The sequence below is a fragment of the Scomber japonicus genome, chromosome 24, assembly GCF_027409825.1.
Source record: "Scomber japonicus isolate fScoJap1 chromosome 24, fScoJap1.pri, whole genome shotgun sequence".
Taxonomy (NCBI): Eukaryota; Metazoa; Chordata; class Actinopteri; order Scombriformes; family Scombridae; genus Scomber; species Scomber japonicus.
In genome coordinates, this window is record NC_070601.1 from 3,526,695 (window position 1) to 3,545,375 (window position 18,681).

Consider the following 18,681-nt stretch of genomic DNA (forward strand, 5'->3'; position numbering starts at 1 on the left):
TAGATGGCAGCATTCAGCAGCTGAAGAGCCAGCAGACTGATTAGGGTCCAACTCTTCGTCTTTGAGGTATTTTGAGGAGAAAAACATGAAAAGATTTTGAGGATAAGAGATGATTAATGTCAGCTGGGTATCTGTTTTAACTCCTCTTATTATAAGAAGTCTTTGGGAATCACATATTTTAAGATAAGTTTGGAAAAAGGTGAGCTTAAATGATTTGCAAGACTTTTGTCTGCAGCTTTAACCCTCCTGTTGTCCTCGAGTCAAGGGAGGAAGGGTGGAAAGGAGGGAGGGAGGGAGGGAAGAAGGAAGGAAGAAGGAAGGAAAGGAGGGAGGGAGGAAGAAGGAAGGAAAGGAGGGAGGGAAGGGAAGAAGAAGGAAGGAAAGATGGAAGGACGGAGGGATGAAAAAAGGAAGGAGGGAGAAAGGAAAAGAGGAAGGAAGGAAGTAAGGGAGATGGTGGAAGGAAAGGAGGGAAGAAGGAAGGAAGGAAGTGAGATGGTGGAAGGAAAGACGGATAGAAGGAAGGGAGGAAAGAAGGACAACAGGAGGGTTAATTAATGGTTATAAGCTTATATAATGATTTAAAAAGCAGGTTTTAGGGGGAAATAAAAGAAAATGAACAGATGCATTGACCGTTTTAAAGCCAAACTCGCCATTTTATTTCATTTTTATATCAAAACTCTGCTTCAAGACAAAATAATACTCTCATAGTCCCGAAAAAAGTAGTTTGATGTGATCATAACTGTTGTTCTCGGCTCATTCTGGTGATCAACATCTTTGTTTCAAGAATTTCAAAACATTGAAACTTTGAATTTCATCTATTAGAAGATCAACATCAGTGTCCGAGACCCACAGAGTCACATGTTCTTGCTTTCCTCTCACATCACCGAAGAGAAAACCAAAGACAAACGAACATCAACGTAAAGTCCCAGCGTCTCTTTTAAATCAACCGAACGCCGACATGGCCCACTGCTTGACGTCCGTGGGGCATTGCGGGTACTTCTGCATGGCCTCCATGATCTGACTGTTGTCCACCATGAGTCTCATCAGCTGGTATTCCCTCTGAGTTTTAGCCGCCGAGCCGTCGGCCGGTCGGATCAACTCCAGCTGCTGCAGATGTTCGAAAGCCTGAAGAGAAAGAAGTCATCGAGACAAAAGGTCTTAACCCTTGAGACGTCCTCCCGGGTCAAATTGACCCAGTCTGATTTGACTTGTTTGATCTCCTTTCCTTCCTCCTTCCTTCTTTCCTGCCTCCCTTCCTTCCTTCCGTCATCCCTCCTTCCTTCCTCCCTCCTTCCTTCTTTCCTCCCTCCTTTCCTTCTCTTTCTTTCCTCCCTTCCTTCCTTCCTTCCTCCTTCTCTTTCTTTCCTTCCTTCTTCCTTCCCTCCCTCTTTTCCTTCCTCCCTCCTTTCCTTCCCCCTCTCTCTCCTTTCCTTCCTTCTTTCCTCCCTCCTTCCTTCTTTCCTTCTTCCTTTCCTTCCTTCCTCCCTCCCTCCATCCATCCTTCCTCCCTCCCTCCCTCCTTCTTTCCTCCCTCCTTCCTTCCTTCCTCCCTCCCTCCCTCCATCCATCCTCCCTCCCTCCTTCCTTCTTTCCTCCCTCCTTCTTTCTTCCCTCCCTCCCTTCTTCCCTCCCTCCCTCCCTCCCTCCCTTCCTTCCTTCCTTCCTTCCCTCCTTCCTCCCTCCTTCTCTCTTTCTTTCCTCCCTTTCTCCTTTCCTTCCCTCCCTCCCTCCTTCCTTGACTCAAAGACAACAGGAGGGTTAAAATGAGTCTGTCATATACAGATCTATAAATATTGATAGTTTCTCTCAAGGCCTTTTCAGATTTTGGGGTTTGTACCGACCTTCATGATGACAGGCTGCTCGAATTTGTACATCGAGTTCGACTTTCTCTGCAGGAACTTCTTAAACTCTAAAAAAAGAAGAAGAGTGAGGAAAAAGTTAAATACTTTCTTTTACTTTAACCTTCCTGTTGGACAGGAGGAAGAAGGAAGGAAGGAAAGGAGGGGAGGAAAGAAGGAAGGAGGAAAAGAAGCAAAAGGCAAAATAGGAAGGGAGAAAGAAGGACAGAGGAAAGGAGGAAGGTAGGGGGAGGAAAGAAAGAGAGAAGGAGGAATGAAGGGAGGAAAGGAGGGAAGAGAGGAAACAGGGAGGAAAGAAGGAAGGAGGAAGGGAAGCAAAAGGGAAAGAAGGAAGGGAGGAAGGTAGGGGGGAGGAAAGAAAGAGAAGGGGGAATGAAGGGAGGAAGGAAGGAGGTAAAGGAGGGAGGGAGGGAGGAAAGAAAGAGAAGGAGGGAGGAAAGATAGATGGAAGGAAGGGAAGCAAAAGGGAAAATAGGAAGGGAGGAATAAAGGAAAGGAGGGCAGAGGAAAGAAGCAATGGAGGAAGGTAGGAAAGAAAGAGAGAAGGAGGATGGAAGGAAGGAAGGGAGAGAGGGAGGGAGGGAGGGAGGAAGGAAGGAAGGAAGGAAAGAAAGCCCTCCCTCCTACCTTCTGTCCTTTCCTTCTTCCCTTCCTTCTTTCCTCCCTCCCTCCCTCCCTCCCTCCTTCTCTTTCTTTCCTCCCCATTACCTTCCTCCCTTCCTTTGTCCTTCTTTCCTTCCTTCCTCCCTCTTTTCCTTTCTCCCTCCTACCTTCCCTCCTTCCTTCCTCCCTTCTTTCCTCTCTCCTCTCCTTCCTTCCTTCCTTCCTTCCTCCCTCTTTTCCTTTCTCCCTCCCTTCCTTCTTTCCTCCCTCCCTCCTTCTCTTTTTTCCTCACTCCTACCTTCCTTTGTCCGTCTTTCCTTCCTTCCGCCCTGCCTCTTTTCTTTTCCCCCTTCCTCCCTCCCTCCCTCCCATTTTCTTTCCTTCCTTCCTTCCTTCCTTTCTTCCCTCCTTCTTTCCTCCTTCTTTCCTCCCTCCCTCCTTCTCTCTTTCTTTCCTCCCCACTACCTTCCTCCTTTCCTTTGTCCTTCTTTCCTTCCCTCCTTCCTCCCTCCTTCTTTTCCTTTCTCCCTCCCTCCCTCCTTCTCTATTTCTAACCCTAACCCTCTGAGTGTTGTTTTCTCTTCTCCGCTCCTCCGCTCCTCTCGTCTTTTTTTTTTTTTTTTTTTTTGAAAGAAAACACTTCTCATGTCTCTCTGCGTACCGTTGTGAACCATCTGGAGATTGAACGGCTCTCCCTCGTAGACGTCGTTGAGGTGTTTCATGGCGATGATCAAGCACAGCTCCAAGATGGACAAACCTGAGAGAGAGGAAGAGATGTTAACCCTTCCGTTGACCCCACCATTTTTTTCCCATTTTTCCTTCGTTCTTCCCCTCCTTCCCTCTTTCTTTGCTCCCTCCTCCTTCCATACTTCATTCCTCATTTCCTTCCATCCTTCCTTGCTTCCTCCCTCCTTACTCCTTTCCTTCCTTCCTTCCTTCCTCTTTTCCTACCTCCCTCCTTATTCCTTTCTTTCCTCCCTCCCTCCTTACTCCTTTCCTTCCTTCCTTCTTTCCTCCCGCCCTCCTTACTCCTTTCCTTCCTTCCTTCTTTCCTCCCTCCCTCCTTACTCCTTTCCTTCCTTCCTGCCTGCCTGCCTGCCTGCCTTCCTCCTTTCCTCCCTCCCTCCTACTTTCCTTCCTTCCTCTTTTCCTACCTCCCTCCTTACTCCTTTCCTTTCTTCCTTCCTCTTTTCCTCCTTTCTCATTTCCTTCCTTCCTCCTTTCTCATTTCCTCCCTCCATCCCTCCTTACGCCTTTCTTTCCTTCCTCCCTCCCTCCCTCCCTCCCTCCTTTCCTCCCTTCCTCCTGTCCTCCCTTGACCTGAGGACAACAGGAGGGTTAAACTACTCAGAGAATCTCCCACATGTTAATTATTTGACTCTTTTTTTTCTTCTTTTTACCGTGAAGCATATTCGCCTTGGCGTCGGCAAAGCAGAGCCGGCTGGCCTCCAACAAGTCGGCAGGTTTGATGGCAGGTTTGGCAACAGACACTCGGCTAAGACACAACATCTGGAAGAGAGCGAATATTTTTAGCAAGCCATGCAACAAACAAATTATACTCTTACTCCATATTTTCAACGTCGATTTGAGGCTTTAACGGCGAGATGAAAGTTCTCACCAGAAGCATTTGCATTGAGCGAAAGTCTTTGCTTGAGTTGAAGTGTCTTTGTAAAACGTCCTCCACTGATTTGTCTTCACAGAGCGTCTGAAAACAGGAAGTAGTAGCAGAATTTGGATATTTAAAGTTAAATCCACAAATCTAGGCGGATTAAAAAATTTAAAATTAACCATCAAAATAACAAAATAACCCCGAGATCAGGGGTGTCAAACTCATTTTCATTCAAGGGCCAAATACAGACCAATTTGATCTAATGTGGGCCGGACCATTAAAAAGATGGAGGGAGTGAAGGAAGGAAGGAAGGAAGGAAGGAAGGAAGGAAGGAAGGAAGGAAGGAAGGAAGGATGAAAAGACAAACAAAAGGAAGGAGGGAAGGAAGAAAATACAGATAGTGAAGGATGGGCAGACAGATGGAAGGAAGGAAGAACAGAAGGAAGAAAGGAACGAACGAACGAAGACAGGAAAAAAGGAAGGTAGGAAGGACAATGGAAGGAAGGACAGAAGGAAGGGAGGGAGGAAGGACAGATGGAAGAAAGTGATTAAGGACAGATGGAAGGAAGACAGGAAGGAAGGAAGGAAAAAAGGGAGGTAGGGAGGAAGGACAAAAGGAAGAAAGGAAGGAAGGACAGATGGAAGGAAGGAAGGAACAAAGAAAGGAAATAAGGAAGGTAGGGAGGAAGGACAGATGGAAGGAATGAAAAGACCACAGTGGGCCGGATTGCACCCCTCGGCGGGCCGGTTCTGGCCCACGGGCCGCATGTTTGACACCCCTGCCGAGATTCAAGGTGTTTTTCATTAACTCCACCTTGATGCTGTCGTTCCAGTCCTCAGCGAACTTGCCGTCGGGGAAATCGTCCGGTAGGCTGAGCTGCGTCCTAACCCGTTCCACGTAGTCCTCGAAGCTCAAACTGCTCAGTAAATGGATCTGACGGTGGGAGAACCTCGATTTCACTCGCTTCTCCAACAGCTCCAAAACATCCTTGAATAGAAAGAAATAAAATATGTATGTGTTTATTTAACCCTCCTGTTGTCCTAGAGTCAAGGAAGGAAGGAAGGAAGGATGGAAAGGAGGAAGGAAGGGAGGAAAGGAGGGAGGGAGAAAGAAGGAAGGAAAGGAGGAAGGAAGGGAGGAAGGAAAGGAGGGAGGAAGAAGGAAGGAAGGTAGGTAGGAGGGAGGGTGGGAGGAAGGGAGGAAAGAGAAAGGAAGGAAGGGAGGGAGGGAGGGAGGAAGGATGGAAAGGAGGGAGGAAAGGAGGGAGAAAGGAAGGGATGAAGGAAAGGAGGGGGAGGACAGAGGAAAGAAGGAAGGAAGGTAGGTAGGAGGGAGGGAGGGAGAAAGGAAAAGAGGAAGAGAGAAAGGAAAAGAGGAAGAGAGGAAGGAAGGAAATAAGGACAGAGGAAATAGGGAGGGAAGGAAAGAAGGAGGGAGGGAGGAAAGAGAAAAGAACGACAGAAGGAAGGACAGGTGGGAGGAAAGAAGGAAGGAAGGTAGGTAGGAAAGAGAGAGAAAAGAACGAAAGAGAGAAAGAAGGGAGGGAGGACAGACGGAAAGAAGTAAGGGGGGACAGGCGGAAGGAAAGAAGGAGGGAGGACAGAACGAAAGAGGGAAGGAGGGAGGAAGGAAAGAAGGGAGGAAAGAAGGACAGACGGAAGGAAAGATGGAAGGAAAGCAGGAACAGTCAAAACAGACAGGGTCAATTTGGACGAAGAGGAAGAAGGAAGGAAAGAAGGAAGTAAGGAAGGAAGGAAGGAAGGAAAGGAGGGAGGGAGGGGGAAGAAGGAAGGAAAGGAGGGAGGGAGGGTGGAAAGAAGGAAGGAAGGAGGAAAGAAAGAGAGAAGGAGGTAAGGAAGGAAAGGAGGGCGGGAGGGAGGAAAGAAAGAAAGAGACAAGGAGGTAAGGAAGGAAAGGAGGGAGGGAGGAGGGAAAGAAGGAAGGAAGGAAGGAATGGAGGAAAGCAGGAACAGTCAAAACAGACAGGGTCAATTTGACCCGTGAGGACGACACGAAGGTAAAACACAAAGTGATTAAAAGCTCCAGAGTCTTGATTGGAGAAGCTGCGGAGACTCACCAGTCTGCAGGTGACTCCCACCACAGCGATGGGCGCCTGGGCGGACTGGGACACATCGAACAGGTTGTAAAGTAGAGTTTGGTTCTTGTGATGAGCGAACAAGTCGAACTCGTCCAGGATGAACAACACAGGAAGACTACTGCTGCGATCACCTGGACAACGGAGAGGGGGGGGGAGAAGAAGAAGAAGAAGAAGAAGAAGCAATAATATGTCACATTTAAACATTTTGAGGCCTTTTATTTTGAAAATCTGTCTGTTTTCTAACCTTTCTTCAACGCCTCCAGAAGGAAAGCCAGATTCTCAGCAAAGCTTCCCTGAAATTAAAACAGATTTTAAGCATTTTTATCACTTTATTTGAACCTTTACATGCTACTCAGAGTCAAATTTGACCCAGTATTGCCCGATATTTGATAACTTCCACTAATTTGACCCAAAACACACAAAAAAGGAAATATTTCACCTTTAAAAAATATGTCTTTGTAGCATGTTTGACCCATATTTATATTATATACTACTTTCCCCTCCTTCCCTCTTCATTTACTCCCTCCTCCTTCCATACTTCTTTCCTTCCATCCTTCCTTCCTTCCTCCTTTCCTTTCCTCCCTCCTTCCTTACTCCTTTCTTTCCTTTCCTTCCTCCCTCCCTCCCTCCTTTCCTCCCTCCTTACTCCTTTACTTTCCTTCCTCTTTTCCTCCTTACTCATTTCCTTCCTCCCTCCGTCTCCCTCCCTCCTTACTCCTTTCTTTCCTTCCTCCCTCTTTTCCTCCTTACTCATTTCATTCCTCCCTCCCTGTCTCCCTCCCTCCTTACTCCTTTCTTTCCTTCCTTCCTTCCTTCCTCCCTCCCTCCTTACTCCTTTCTTTCCTTCCTCCCTCCCTCCTTTCCTCCCTCCTTACTCCTTTCCTTTCCTTCCTCTTTTCCTCCTTACTCATTTCATTCCTCCCTCCCTGTCTCCCTCCCTCCTTACTCCTTTCTTTCCTTCCTTCCTTCCTCCCTCCCTCCTTACTCCTTTCTTTCCTTCCTCCCTCCTTTCCTCCCTCCTTACTCCTTTCCTTCCTCTTTTCCTCCTTACTCATTTCATTCCTCCCTCCCTGTCTCCCTCCCTCCTTACTCCTTTCTTTCCTTCCTTCCTTCCTTCCTTCCTTCCTCCCTCCCTCCTTACTCATTTCTTTCCTTCCTTCATTCCTTCCTTCCCTACTTCTTTCATTATTAAAATAGTTTTGTTCTCATGTTTTATGTAACATTGGACCATAATATCGTGTTTTCTTATAAAAACTAGCAAATAAACACTCTGCTCTCTTTAGGAGGGAAGGAAGGACAGGAGGAAGGAAGGGAGGAAAGGAAAGAAGGACAGAGGAAAGAAGGAAGGTAAGACTAAGGAGGAAAGAAGGAAGGAGGAAGGGAAGCAAAAAGGAAAATAGGAAGGGAAGAATAAAAGAAAGAAGGAAGGAAGGAGGAAAGAAAGAGAGAAGGAAAGGAAGGAAGGAAGGAAGGAGACTAATTATATTGAGAATTAAAATAAATAAGACTAAAATACTTACAAACACTTTATCACCGACGACGTTTTCCAGGTGGAGTTGCCGCGTTATTTCTTTCAGCGCTATTCTGTCGTCCGTCTGCAAAAGTCCTTAAAAAAACAGACAGACAGGAAATGAGTAAAAATTCAGTTTAAATCGTCTAATTCAGGGGTGTCAAACATGCGGCCCGTGGGCCAGAACCGGCCCGCCGAGGGGTCCAATTTGGCCCGCTTTCCTTCCATCTTTCCTTCCTTCATTCCTTCCTCCCTGTCATCTTTCCATCCTGTCTTTTTTTCCTTGCTTCCTTCCTTCCTTCCATTTGTCCTTCCTCCCTTCCTTCCATCTTTCCTTCCTTCATTCCTTCCTCCCTTCCTGTCATCTTTCCTTCCTGTATTCCTTTCCTTCCTTCCATCGTTCTTCCTTCCTTCCTTCCTTCCATTTGTCCTTCCTCCCTTCCTTCCATCTTTCCTTCCTTCATTCCTTCCATCTTTCCTTCCTGTATTCCTTTCCTTCCTTCCATCTTTCCTTCCTGTATTCCTTTCCTTCCTTCCTTGCATCTTTCCTTCCTGTCTTCCTTGCTCCCTTCCTTCCATCTGTCCTTCCATCTTTCCTTCCTGTATTCCTTTCCTTCCTTCCATCTTTCCTTCCTGTATTCCTTTCCTTCCTTCCATCTTTCCTTCCTTTCATCTTTCCTTCCTGTCCTTTTTTTCCAACCTTTCCATTCTTTTCTTTCTTCCCTCCTCACTTTTATTCTTTCCTTCCTTCCAATCGTCTTTCCTTTCTTCTCCTTCTCTTTCCTTCCCACCTTCCTTCCATTTGTCCTTCCTTCCTTCCTTCCTTCCTTCCTTCCTTCCTTCCTTCCTTCCTTTTAATGGTCCGGCCCACATGAGATCAAATTCAGCTGTCTGTGGCCCTTGAATGAAGATGAGTTTGACACCTCTGATCTAATTTGAGGATGTTAAATTTAAAGAATGAGGTTTTTTAGATGTTGTACCGTTGAGGTGAACCTGCAGGAGGTTTTTGTGCACTTCCTGTTCCTCCAGCAGATCTCGTAACACACACTTCAGCAGCTGCAGACAGGAAGGAGAAAAAAAGAAGAGGATTTAATTTAAAACGATTCAACTCTGATTCGTCATCTTGTGAACTTCCTTCCTCCCTTCCCTCCTTCCTTCTATCTTTCCTTCCTCCCTTCTGTCCTTTCTTCCCTCCTTCCTTCTATCTTTCCTTCCTCCCTTCTGTCCTTTCTTCCCCCCTTCCTTCCCTCCTTCCTCCGTTCAGTCCTTTCTTCCCTCCTTCCTCCCTTCTGTCCTTTCTTTCCTCCTTCCTCCCTTCTGTCCTTTCTTCCCTCCTTCCTTCCTCCCTTCTGTCCTTTCTTCCCTCCTTCCTCACTTCTGTCCTTTCTTTCCTCCTTCCTCCCTTCTGTCCTTTCTTCCCTCCTTCCCTCCTTCCTCACTTCTGTCCTTTCTTTCCTCCTTTCTCCCTTCTGTCCTTTCTTTCCTCCTTCCTCCCTTCTGTCCTTTCTTCCCTCCTTCCTTCCTCCCTTCTGTCCTTTCTTCCCTCCTTCCCTCCTTCCTCACTTCTGTCCTTTCTTCCCTCCTTCCTGCCTTCTGTCCTTCCTTCCCTCCTTCCTCCGTTCTGTCCTTTCATCCCTCCCTCCTTCCTCCCTTCTGTCCTTTCTTTCCTCCCTTCTGTCCTTTCTTCCCTCCTTCCTCCCTTCTGTCCTTTCTTCCCTTCTTCCCTCCGTTCTGTCCTTTCATCCCTCCTTCCTTCCTCCCCTCGGTCCTTTCTTCCCTCCCTCCTTCTTTCCTTCCCTTCTTCCATCCCTCCCTTCTATCTTTCCCTCCTTCCTTCCATTTTTCCTTCCTCCGTTTCTTCCATCTTTCCTTCCTGTCTTCTTTTCCTTCCTCCCATCCCTCTTTTCACTGTTCCAGCTTTGTGTTTGTATCTGTGGAGTCTCACCATCGTTTTGCCGACTCCTCTCGGACCGACGATCAGCACCGAGTTACTTTCTCCGTGGATCGCCGTCCGCTTCAGAAGCTCCAACAAGTTTCTGTTAAACAGGAATCAGTTATTTAAAAAAGCTCAATTTATCTTTGAGCTCCATCTATCTTTCCTTCCTCCCTTCTGTCCTTTCATCCCTCCCTTCCTTCCTTCCCTCCCTCCCTCCCTTCTTCCTTCCTTTCATCTCTCCCTCCCTTCCCTCCTTTCTATCTTCCCTTCCTCCCCTCTGTCCTTTCTTCCCTCCTTCCTCCCTTATGTCCTTTCCTCTCTCCTTCCTTCCTCCTTTCCTCTCTTCCGTCCCTCCCTCCATCCCTTCTTTTTATCTTCCCTTCCTCCCTTCTGTCCTTTCATCCCTCCTTCCTTCCTCCCTTCTCTCCTTTCTTCCCTCCTTTCATCCCTTCCTTCTGTACTTTCTTCCCTCCTTCTTTATATCTTTCCTTCCTCCCGTCCTTCCTTCCCTCTTTCCTTTCTTCCCTCCCTTCTTTCTATCTTCCCTTCTGTCCTTCCCTTTCATCCCTCCCTCCTTCCTTCTTTCCATGTTCCCTTCGGTCCTTCCTTCCCTCTGTTCTTCCCTCCTTCCATCTTTCCCTCCTGTCTTCTTTTCCTTCCTCCCATCCCTCTTTTTACTGTTCCAGCTCACATCAGATCACATTAGTCTGTATATATATAAATACACATATATATATATATATATATATATAAAAATCTATCTCTCCTCTAGATTCATATTTTTATTAACTATAAAGAATCTCTAAACTTACATATTCCCAAAAATGCTTCAAGATCTACAAATTACATAAATCTTGCACCAAATGTTAAAACTAGAGCCTAAATCAGCTTCCTCTCATCACAGCATGAAAAGATTAACACGAGGAGTCGACTCTGATGGAATAAAACCTACTTGTGTTGAGCCTCCAGTCCCGCCGGCTTGTCGGGAAGCTGCTGGTGACAAAGCCGCTCCCTCAAAATCCTCTGTAGCTGCAAGAAGAAGGTAAGTAAAAAAAAAAAAAAAACATTAAAAAATAAGCTCTAGTGCAAATTATGAAGCATCTCGGCATCCAGCTGCTCTTAAATATGTAATAAATGAAGACAAACCTCTGTGATGCATTCCCCGACTGGCAGATGAGCATCTTTCACCTTCCTTTTACTCATCATTTAGTGACTCTAAAAGGAAAAACATGTTCATTAGTGACAATTAGAGCATTTTTAATAATATAGGCAGCATTTTATGTATATTTTACCATTTTTCCGTCATTCAAATTTAATATAAACTGCATATTTTCTTCTATTTGTGTTTTTTGTTACTTATAATTACCAAGTTCCCTACTGTTTCAGTGTCCTAATGACATTTTTGGACTATAACTGTTAAATATATCTTGCCTCTATTACATACCATTTGATATTTAAGTGGATTAAAGCAAAAAATATTGGATTTTTGCATTAATTCATGGTTAAAATACATTATATTAACTTTGTGCTGCTGCAGAGTCCAACACGAGTCCTAAATAAGATGCTACTACTATTATTATTATTATTACTTATACATACTTTCTAGGCCCTAGTTTTTTATTTAAGCCCGTGTTAATTATGTCCTCCTGAGCATTGCATTGCTATATTTAATCTAAAATAGATGCATCTTATCCACTAACTTTTATTATCTGGCTTTGAATTGTGTTTAATCTGTTTTTTTTAATGTGTTATCTGAGTTATTTGGGTTTTAAATGCATGCTTAAATTGTGTTGTAGTTGCATTTAAATTACTTTAGTGCAAAGTCTGTTTGCTTTTTTAATGTGCTATATAAATAAAATAAACTTTAAACTTGAAGCTCAGATCAAACTACCATAGTTCAAACCAAACTACATTACATTTTTCGCTAAAACAATATTATCTCGCTTTCTGGCATGCGTGCATACATGCTGTCAAACAATTTAAGGTGTTTTATAGATTATCATGGTTCCCTTTTATAACTAATGCACCCAGAAACATCTTATAATGTGTAATTTTAACAATAACTCTGATTCAGCCTGCTCGTTTAAAGTGCGTTTACACAGCAGATGACTGTAATAAGTATGAGCTAAACTAAAATAACAAAAGCTTTGACACATGCTAACTATGCCGAATTGAAAACAAGCTTATTATACTTTAATAAATGTCTTTAGTTGTTTTTAATCGTGCATATTTAGTTGCCGACATGTAAAAACACATATTTTCTGAATGGAGTTTGGTTTCCGTCTCTTTCGCTCCACGCTGAACTTCATCGGAGCTCAAAGTAAAACCGGAAACATGATTTACCTCCTTTAAGATTACTCTGATTACACACTTAGATTAGCACCAGTTCATCCAGCAGTTTATATGTTAATTAATAAAGAAATATACTTACTACAAGCAGTAACACAACAGCTGACAGCGCTCAACCTTCGCGGGAAAACCGGTCCGCAAGTGATGACGACTTCCTGCTTTGGCTGCTCTGATTGGCTGAAGCAGAATAGAGTAAAAATACTTTGTTATACATATATATGTAGTACTTTTACTACATTAAACTCATAATACTGCAGTACTTTTACTGTAATACTGCATACTACATCACTATAATACTGCAGTACTTTTACTGTCATACTGCATACTACATCACTCATAATACTGCAGTACTTTTACTGTAATACTGCATACTACATCACTCATAATACTGCAGTACTTTTACTGTAATACTGCATACTACATCACTCATAATACTGCAGTACTTTTACTGTAATACTGCATACTACATCACTCATAATACTGCAGTACTTTTACTGTAATACTGCATATTACATCACTCATAATACTGCAGTACTTTTACTGTAATACTGCATACTACATCACTCATAATACTGCAGTACTTTTACTGTAATACTGCATACTACATCACTCATAATACTGCAGTACTTTTACTGTAATACTGCATACTACATCACTCATAATACTGCAGTACTTTTACTGTAATACTGCATACTACATCACTCATAATACTGCAGTACTTTTACTGTAATACTGTAATACTGCATACTACATCACCATAATACTGCAGTACTTTTACTGTAATACTGCATACTACATCACTCATAATACTGCAGTACTTTTACTATAATTTACTATCAGGAAGGGAGGGAGGAAGGAAGGGAGGAAAGAAGGAAAGGAGGAAGGTAGGAGGGAGGGAGGAAAGAAGGAAGGAGGAAGGTAGGAGGGAGGGAGGAAAGAAGGAAGGAGGGAAGAAAAGGAGGGATGAAGGAAGGGAGGAAAGGAAAGAAGGAAGGGAGGAAGGAAGGGAGGAAGGAAGGATGGAACAGAGGTAGAAGGAAGGAAGGAAGGAAGGAAGGAAGGGAGGGAAGAAGGAAGGAATGGAGGGCGGGAGGAAGGAAGGGAGGAAAGAAGGAAAGGAGGAAGGTAGGAGGGAGGGAGGAAAGAAGGAAGGAAGGAACAGTCAAAACAGACGGGGTCAATTTGACCCGGGAGGACGACACGAAGGTTAAAGGTGTGATCATTGTTGGCACACATATCCGAGCCACAGAGTGCAGGTGCTGAGCTGCAAACAAGCAAATGCACTGCAGGCTTCCAACACCTACTTATTTATTGCACCGAGAAATAAGTGGTGCAATAAATAAGTAGACAGTGGAGCTCTTGCACTGTGCGAGCTGTTTATTTGTTTCTACATGGTGATAAATGTTGACACCATTTCCAAAAGAAAAAAAAAAAAAAGATGGAAGTGATTACCACGACGACGGAGCTGCTGTAATTAAATGTCGAGATTTCCACCTCTGGATAAAGCTATAAATGGTATCACTGTGGTCTGATTTGGATTTAAAATTAGGAAGGATGGTGCGTGTGAACGGCTGCATAACAACATCTTTTACTCATCATCGCTATGACGATGAAGCTCTGGAGATACTTTAATGCTTCCTGTGTGGCTTTTTCAGTTCAACATGAAGAAGAAGAAGGATTTTTTTCATTCAAGGGCCACAAACAGCCCAATTTGATCTCATGTGGACCGGACCATTAAAAGGAAGGAAGGAAGGAAGGAAGGGAGGGAGGGAGGGAGGGAGGGAGGGAGGAAGGAAGGAAGGACAAATGGAAGGAAGGAAGGGAGGGAGGGAGGAAGGAAGGAAGGACAAATGGAAGGAAGGAAGCGAGGAAGGGAGGGAGGGAGGAAGGAAGGGAGGGAGGGAGGGAGGGAGGAAGGACAAAAGGAAGGAAGGTGGGAAGGAAAGAGAAGGAGAAGAAAGGAAAGACAGGTGGAAGGAAGGAAAAAATAAAAGTGAGGAGGGAAGAAAGAAAAGAATGGAAAGGTTGGAAAAAAGGACAGGAAGCAAAGATGAAAGGAAGGGAGGAAGGAAGGAAAAGAATACAGGAAGGAAAGATGGAAGGAAGGAAGGAAGGAAGGAAAAAAAGACAGGAAGGAAAGATGACAAGGAGGAAGGAATGAATGAAGGAAGGAAGGAAAAGAATAGAGGAAGGACAGATGGAAGGAAGGGAGCAAGGAAGGAAGGAAGGAAGGAAAGTGGGCCGAATTGGACCAATTGAACGAATTGGTCCATCTCCTTCCTTCTTCCCCTCCTCGCCTCTTTCTTTGCTCCCTCCTCCTTCCATCCATCCTTCCTTCCTTCCTCCCTCCCTCTTTACTCCTTTCCTTCCTTCCTTCCTTCCTTCCTTCCTTCCTCCTTTCTTTCCTTCCTGCCTTCCTTCCTTCCGTCCTCCCTTCCTTCTCTCCTAAATTCATTCCTCTTTTCACCCTTACTCCTTTACTTCCTTACTTCCTTCCTTACTTTCTCCTTTCCTTCCTCCCTTCCTTCTCTCCTAAATTCTTCCCTCTTTTCACCCTTACTCCTTTCCTTCCTTCCTTCCTTCCTTCCTTCCTTCCTTCCTTCCTTCCCCTGCTTTAATGCTTCCTGTGGCTTTTTCAGTTCAACATGAAGAAGAAGAGAAGAAGAAGAGAAGAAGAAGAGAAGAAGAAGAGAAGAAGAAGAGAAGAAGAAAGTGCAATAAACCAGCAGATATCTTGCAAATTGTGTCTGGGTCTCGGCTCACATTCAGCCTGTCACATTCCTCTGAAATACGACCGTTGGCTCACGCATGCAGCTCTCTGTGTTTGCCCTTAAAAATACATGAAGCGTTTCTTTCTCTCTTTTATTTATTTATTTATTTATTTATTTTTTACAGCAGCCATACGCTGAATTAATTTAACGTCTCCTCAGGTCTGACCTTCAGAGAGAATTCAAGCCTCTTCTTTTTTTCGCTTCACACGACTGATCCTGATCCTGCCTCTGCTTCTTTTCTTTTCTCTCTCTTTTTTTTTTTTTTTTTTTTGGGCTCCTTTGTGACCTTTTCTAGTTTGCAGAGCTTCTTCCTCCCTTCCTTCCTCCTTTCCTTCCTTCTCCCTCCCTTCTTACCTTCTTTCTTCCTCTCTTCCTTTCTCCCTTCTTTCCTTCCTTTTTTCCTCCCTTCCTTCCTCCCTCCCTACCAACATGTTTCATATTTATAATTAATGTCAGTTACAATGCCTTGCTCAAGAGTCGTCCTCCTGGGTCAAATTGACCCTGTCTTTTCCTTCTTTCCTCCCGTCTGTCCTTCCTCCCTCCCTCCTTTCCATCCTTTATTTCCTCTGTCCTTCCTCTTTTCCCTTCTCCGTCCCTCCTTTCCATCCTTCTTCCTTCATCCCTCCCTCCTTTCCTTCCTTCTTCCTCCCTCCTTTCCTTCCTTTTTTCCTTCCTTTCCTTCCTCCCTTCCTCTTTTCCTTTCTCCCTCCCTCCCTCCTTTCCTTCCTTCTTCTTCCCTTCCTTCCTCCCTCTTTTCCTTCCTTTTTTCCTTCCTTTCCTTCCTTCTTTCCTCTGTCCTCCCTCCCTCCTACCTTCCTTCCTTCTTTCCTCTGTCCTCCCTCCTTTCCTTCCTTCTTCCTCCCTTTTTTCCTTCCTCCCTTCCTCTTTTCCTTTCTCCCTCTGTCACTCCTTCTTGTTTCCTCCCTCCCTCCTACCTTCCTTCCTTCTTTCTTTCCCTTCCTTCCTTGCTTCCCTCCTTCCTCCCTCCCTCCTTTCCTTCCTTCCTTTCCTTCCTCCCTTCCTCTTTTCCTTTCTCTGTCCCTCCCTCCCTCCTTCCTTGTTTCCTCCCTCCCTCCCTCCCTACTACCTTTGTTATTCCTCCCTTCCTTCCTTCCTTGACTCGAGGACAACAGGAGGGTTAATATAATCTCACATCTAATTTACAGTTTCTCTCCTGTGATGCACCGATCATAAATTTAAACATTTCTCATCATGTTTCATAACAGCGTGGATGAAAGGACTCGAGGTGATGCAGCTGGTGTTATATTTAAATATAATAATTTAAAAACCTCCCATTAAAACGTCATTAATTATTAACATTAGAACAATTTGCAGCTCGTAGTGTAATCATCTTGTTAACAAAGTACACCTCATTAATGTGACACTGCTTCCAGCCATTAGCTAAATAACTTTAATGTGATTAGTATTAGTGAGCTTTTATGCATTTATAGCTTTATTTAAAACCTTGATAAGTAGTAAGTATTTAATCTATTATTGTATTTAATGGTTTTATGTGGACTATACTTGTGGTTTTTGCATGTTTTTGCACAACTACTGATAATAGATATACTCACAATTTTCTAAAAGAGTGTTTATTATATTATAAGGCAGCTTCATTTATACAGCGCAACTCAATGTGCTTAACAGTAAAAACACATAAAACATACAATTTAAAAAATATATAAAATAAAACCTAATAATAGTAAAAATGAACCCTCCTGTTGTCCTCAAGTCAAGGAATGAAGGGAGGAAGAAGGAAGGAAAGGAGGAAGGAAGGAAGGAAGGAAAGGAGGGAGGAAGGAAGGAAGGAAGAAAAGGAAGGAAGGATGGAAGGGAGGAAGAAGGAAGGAAAGGAGGGAGGAAGGAAGGAAAGGAGGAAGGAAGTAAGATATGAGGGATGGAGGAAAAAAGGAAGGAGGGAGGAACGGAGAAAGGAAAAGAGGAAGGAAAGAAGGACAGAGGAAAGAAGGAAGGTAATGGGGAGGAAAGAAAGAGAGAAGGAGGGAGGGAGGGAGGGAGGAAGAAAGGAGGGAGGGAAGGAAGGAAGGAAGGAAGGAAAGAAGGAACAGTCAAAACAGACAGGGTCAATTTGACCCGGGAGGACGACACGAAGGTTAAAACATGCAATTAAAAACAAGAAAAAACAATAATAATACAATTTAAAAAGTACAGAAAAATAAAAACAAGACTAAAATAGAGCATCAAATAATGATTTGTATTAAAGTCATCATACAGTGCAAATGAAAGATTAAAATTCAAAGTGCTTTAACCCTTGTGTCGTCCTCCCGGGTCAAATTGACCCCGTCTCTTTTGACTGTTCCTTCTTTCCTTCCTTCTTCCCTCTTTCTTTGATTTTTCCTTCCTTCTTCCCCTCCTCCCCTCTTTCTTTGCTCCCTCCTCCTTCCATCCTTCCTTCCTTCCTTCCTCCCTCCCTCTTTACTCCTTTCCTTCCTTCCTCTCCCTTCCTCCTATCTTTCCTTCCTGCCTTCCTTCCTTCCTCCCTTCCTTCCTTCTCTCCTAAATTCCTTCCTCTTTTCGTCCTTACTCCTTTCCTTCCTTACTTCCTTCCTTACTTCCTCCTTTCCTCCCTCCCTTCCTTCTCTCCTAAATTCCTCCCTCTTTTCATCCTTACTCCTTTCTTTCCTTCTTTCCTTCTTTCCTTCCTTCCTTCCTTCCTTTTTTACTTCCTTCCTTACTTCCTCCTTTCCTCCCTCCCTTCCTTCTCTCCTAAATTCCTCCCTCTTTTCATCCTTACTCCTTTCTTTCCTTCTTTCCTTCCTTCCTTCCTTCCTTCCTTCCTTCCTTCTTTCCTTCCTTCCTTCCTTCCTTCCTCCCTTCTTTCTCTCCTTGCTTCCTTCCTCTTTTCCTCCTTACTCCTTCCTTCTTCCTCCCTTCCTTCCTTGACTCGAGGACAACAGGAGGATTAAAAGAGCTCAATCATAAGCACATGAAAAGAGATATAAGGTAATTTCCTTCCTTGATAAGATACTAAAAAATAGAATAGGATAAAATAAAACACTATAAATGTAAACTGGAAATAAATAAGTGTGCAATGTGCTCTCTATACTATCTATTGTATTTAATGCTTTTATGTGTTCTAATATACTTGTATCTACTCAACAGATATACTTAATACTCACAATTTTCTAAAGAAGATAAGATAAGATACTAAAAGTCTAACTAGAATCAACAATAAATAAGACAAAATTTGGATAAAATAAAATACAATATTCATCTTACATGCAGCCATTAGTTTCTTATCTCCATATAAACTCATGCGATGCGTTCATGCTCATCTTGTTCTGTCTGTAACTTTCAGCGCAATAAAGACATTTTTTTTAATAGCAGTACTCACTCTACTTCAAAGCTAAATAATAAAAACTAAACTGCTCTTTTTGGTTTTTGTGTTTTTTTTTTATCTCTGTCTGGAGAATATCTGTAACACAAGAGCGTCAAACTGAAGATGTATTAAACTACTATTGCGATTTTAACCAAAAGAAACAACAGAAACAATCACTTTTGTGGCTTCATATGTTTGAAATATGACTTTAAATTGGAGGATATGTTCAAACTGGCATACCAATATCATGGCTCTGCTGTGATTACTTCAGTTTTTTGCATGAATATGATGTATTTATTATATTTTTCCTTCATTTAAATGCTGCAACAGCTTTTTTGCAGTCTGGATCATATTTACTCTTTAAAATAGTCAAATATCAGCAGCTTTAATCCAAGAAATATGTATAGGATCGTAGTTTAAGCCTTCAAAAAGCCATTAATAGGGAATAAGAATAAGCAATTATCTTATATTGTGTCATTGTGTTTGGAGAATGAGTAGATGCCATTTTTTAGGGGGTTTAACAAGACAATTGAGCCATATCAGACACAAATGATTATTCAAAGTAGAGTATTTTAGATATGTTTTAAAATATGCCTGGAGGG

The 18,681-nt window shown here is 43.4% G+C and overlaps 1 protein-coding gene across 1 annotated transcript; it reads right to left on the reverse strand.

The window, feature by feature from the left end:
- Positions 1-945: 945 nt before the first annotated feature.
- Positions 946-12,089, reverse strand: orc4 (origin recognition complex, subunit 4). Its single transcript, XM_053314684.1, has 14 exons — positions 12,051-12,089; positions 10,766-10,834; positions 10,572-10,648; positions 9,629-9,719; positions 8,664-8,739; positions 7,694-7,779; positions 6,418-6,466; positions 6,153-6,304; positions 4,889-5,062; positions 4,084-4,170; positions 3,866-3,974; positions 3,127-3,222; positions 1,845-1,912; positions 946-1,128 (listed from the first exon to the last, which is right to left on the reverse strand). Exons 2-14 carry the CDS (start codon positions 10,823-10,825, stop codon positions 946-948), a joined length of 1,308 nt encoding a protein of 435 aa, XP_053170659.1. The 5' UTR covers positions 10,826-10,834; positions 12,051-12,089.
- Between the last annotated feature and the right edge of the window lie 6,592 nt (positions 12,090-18,681).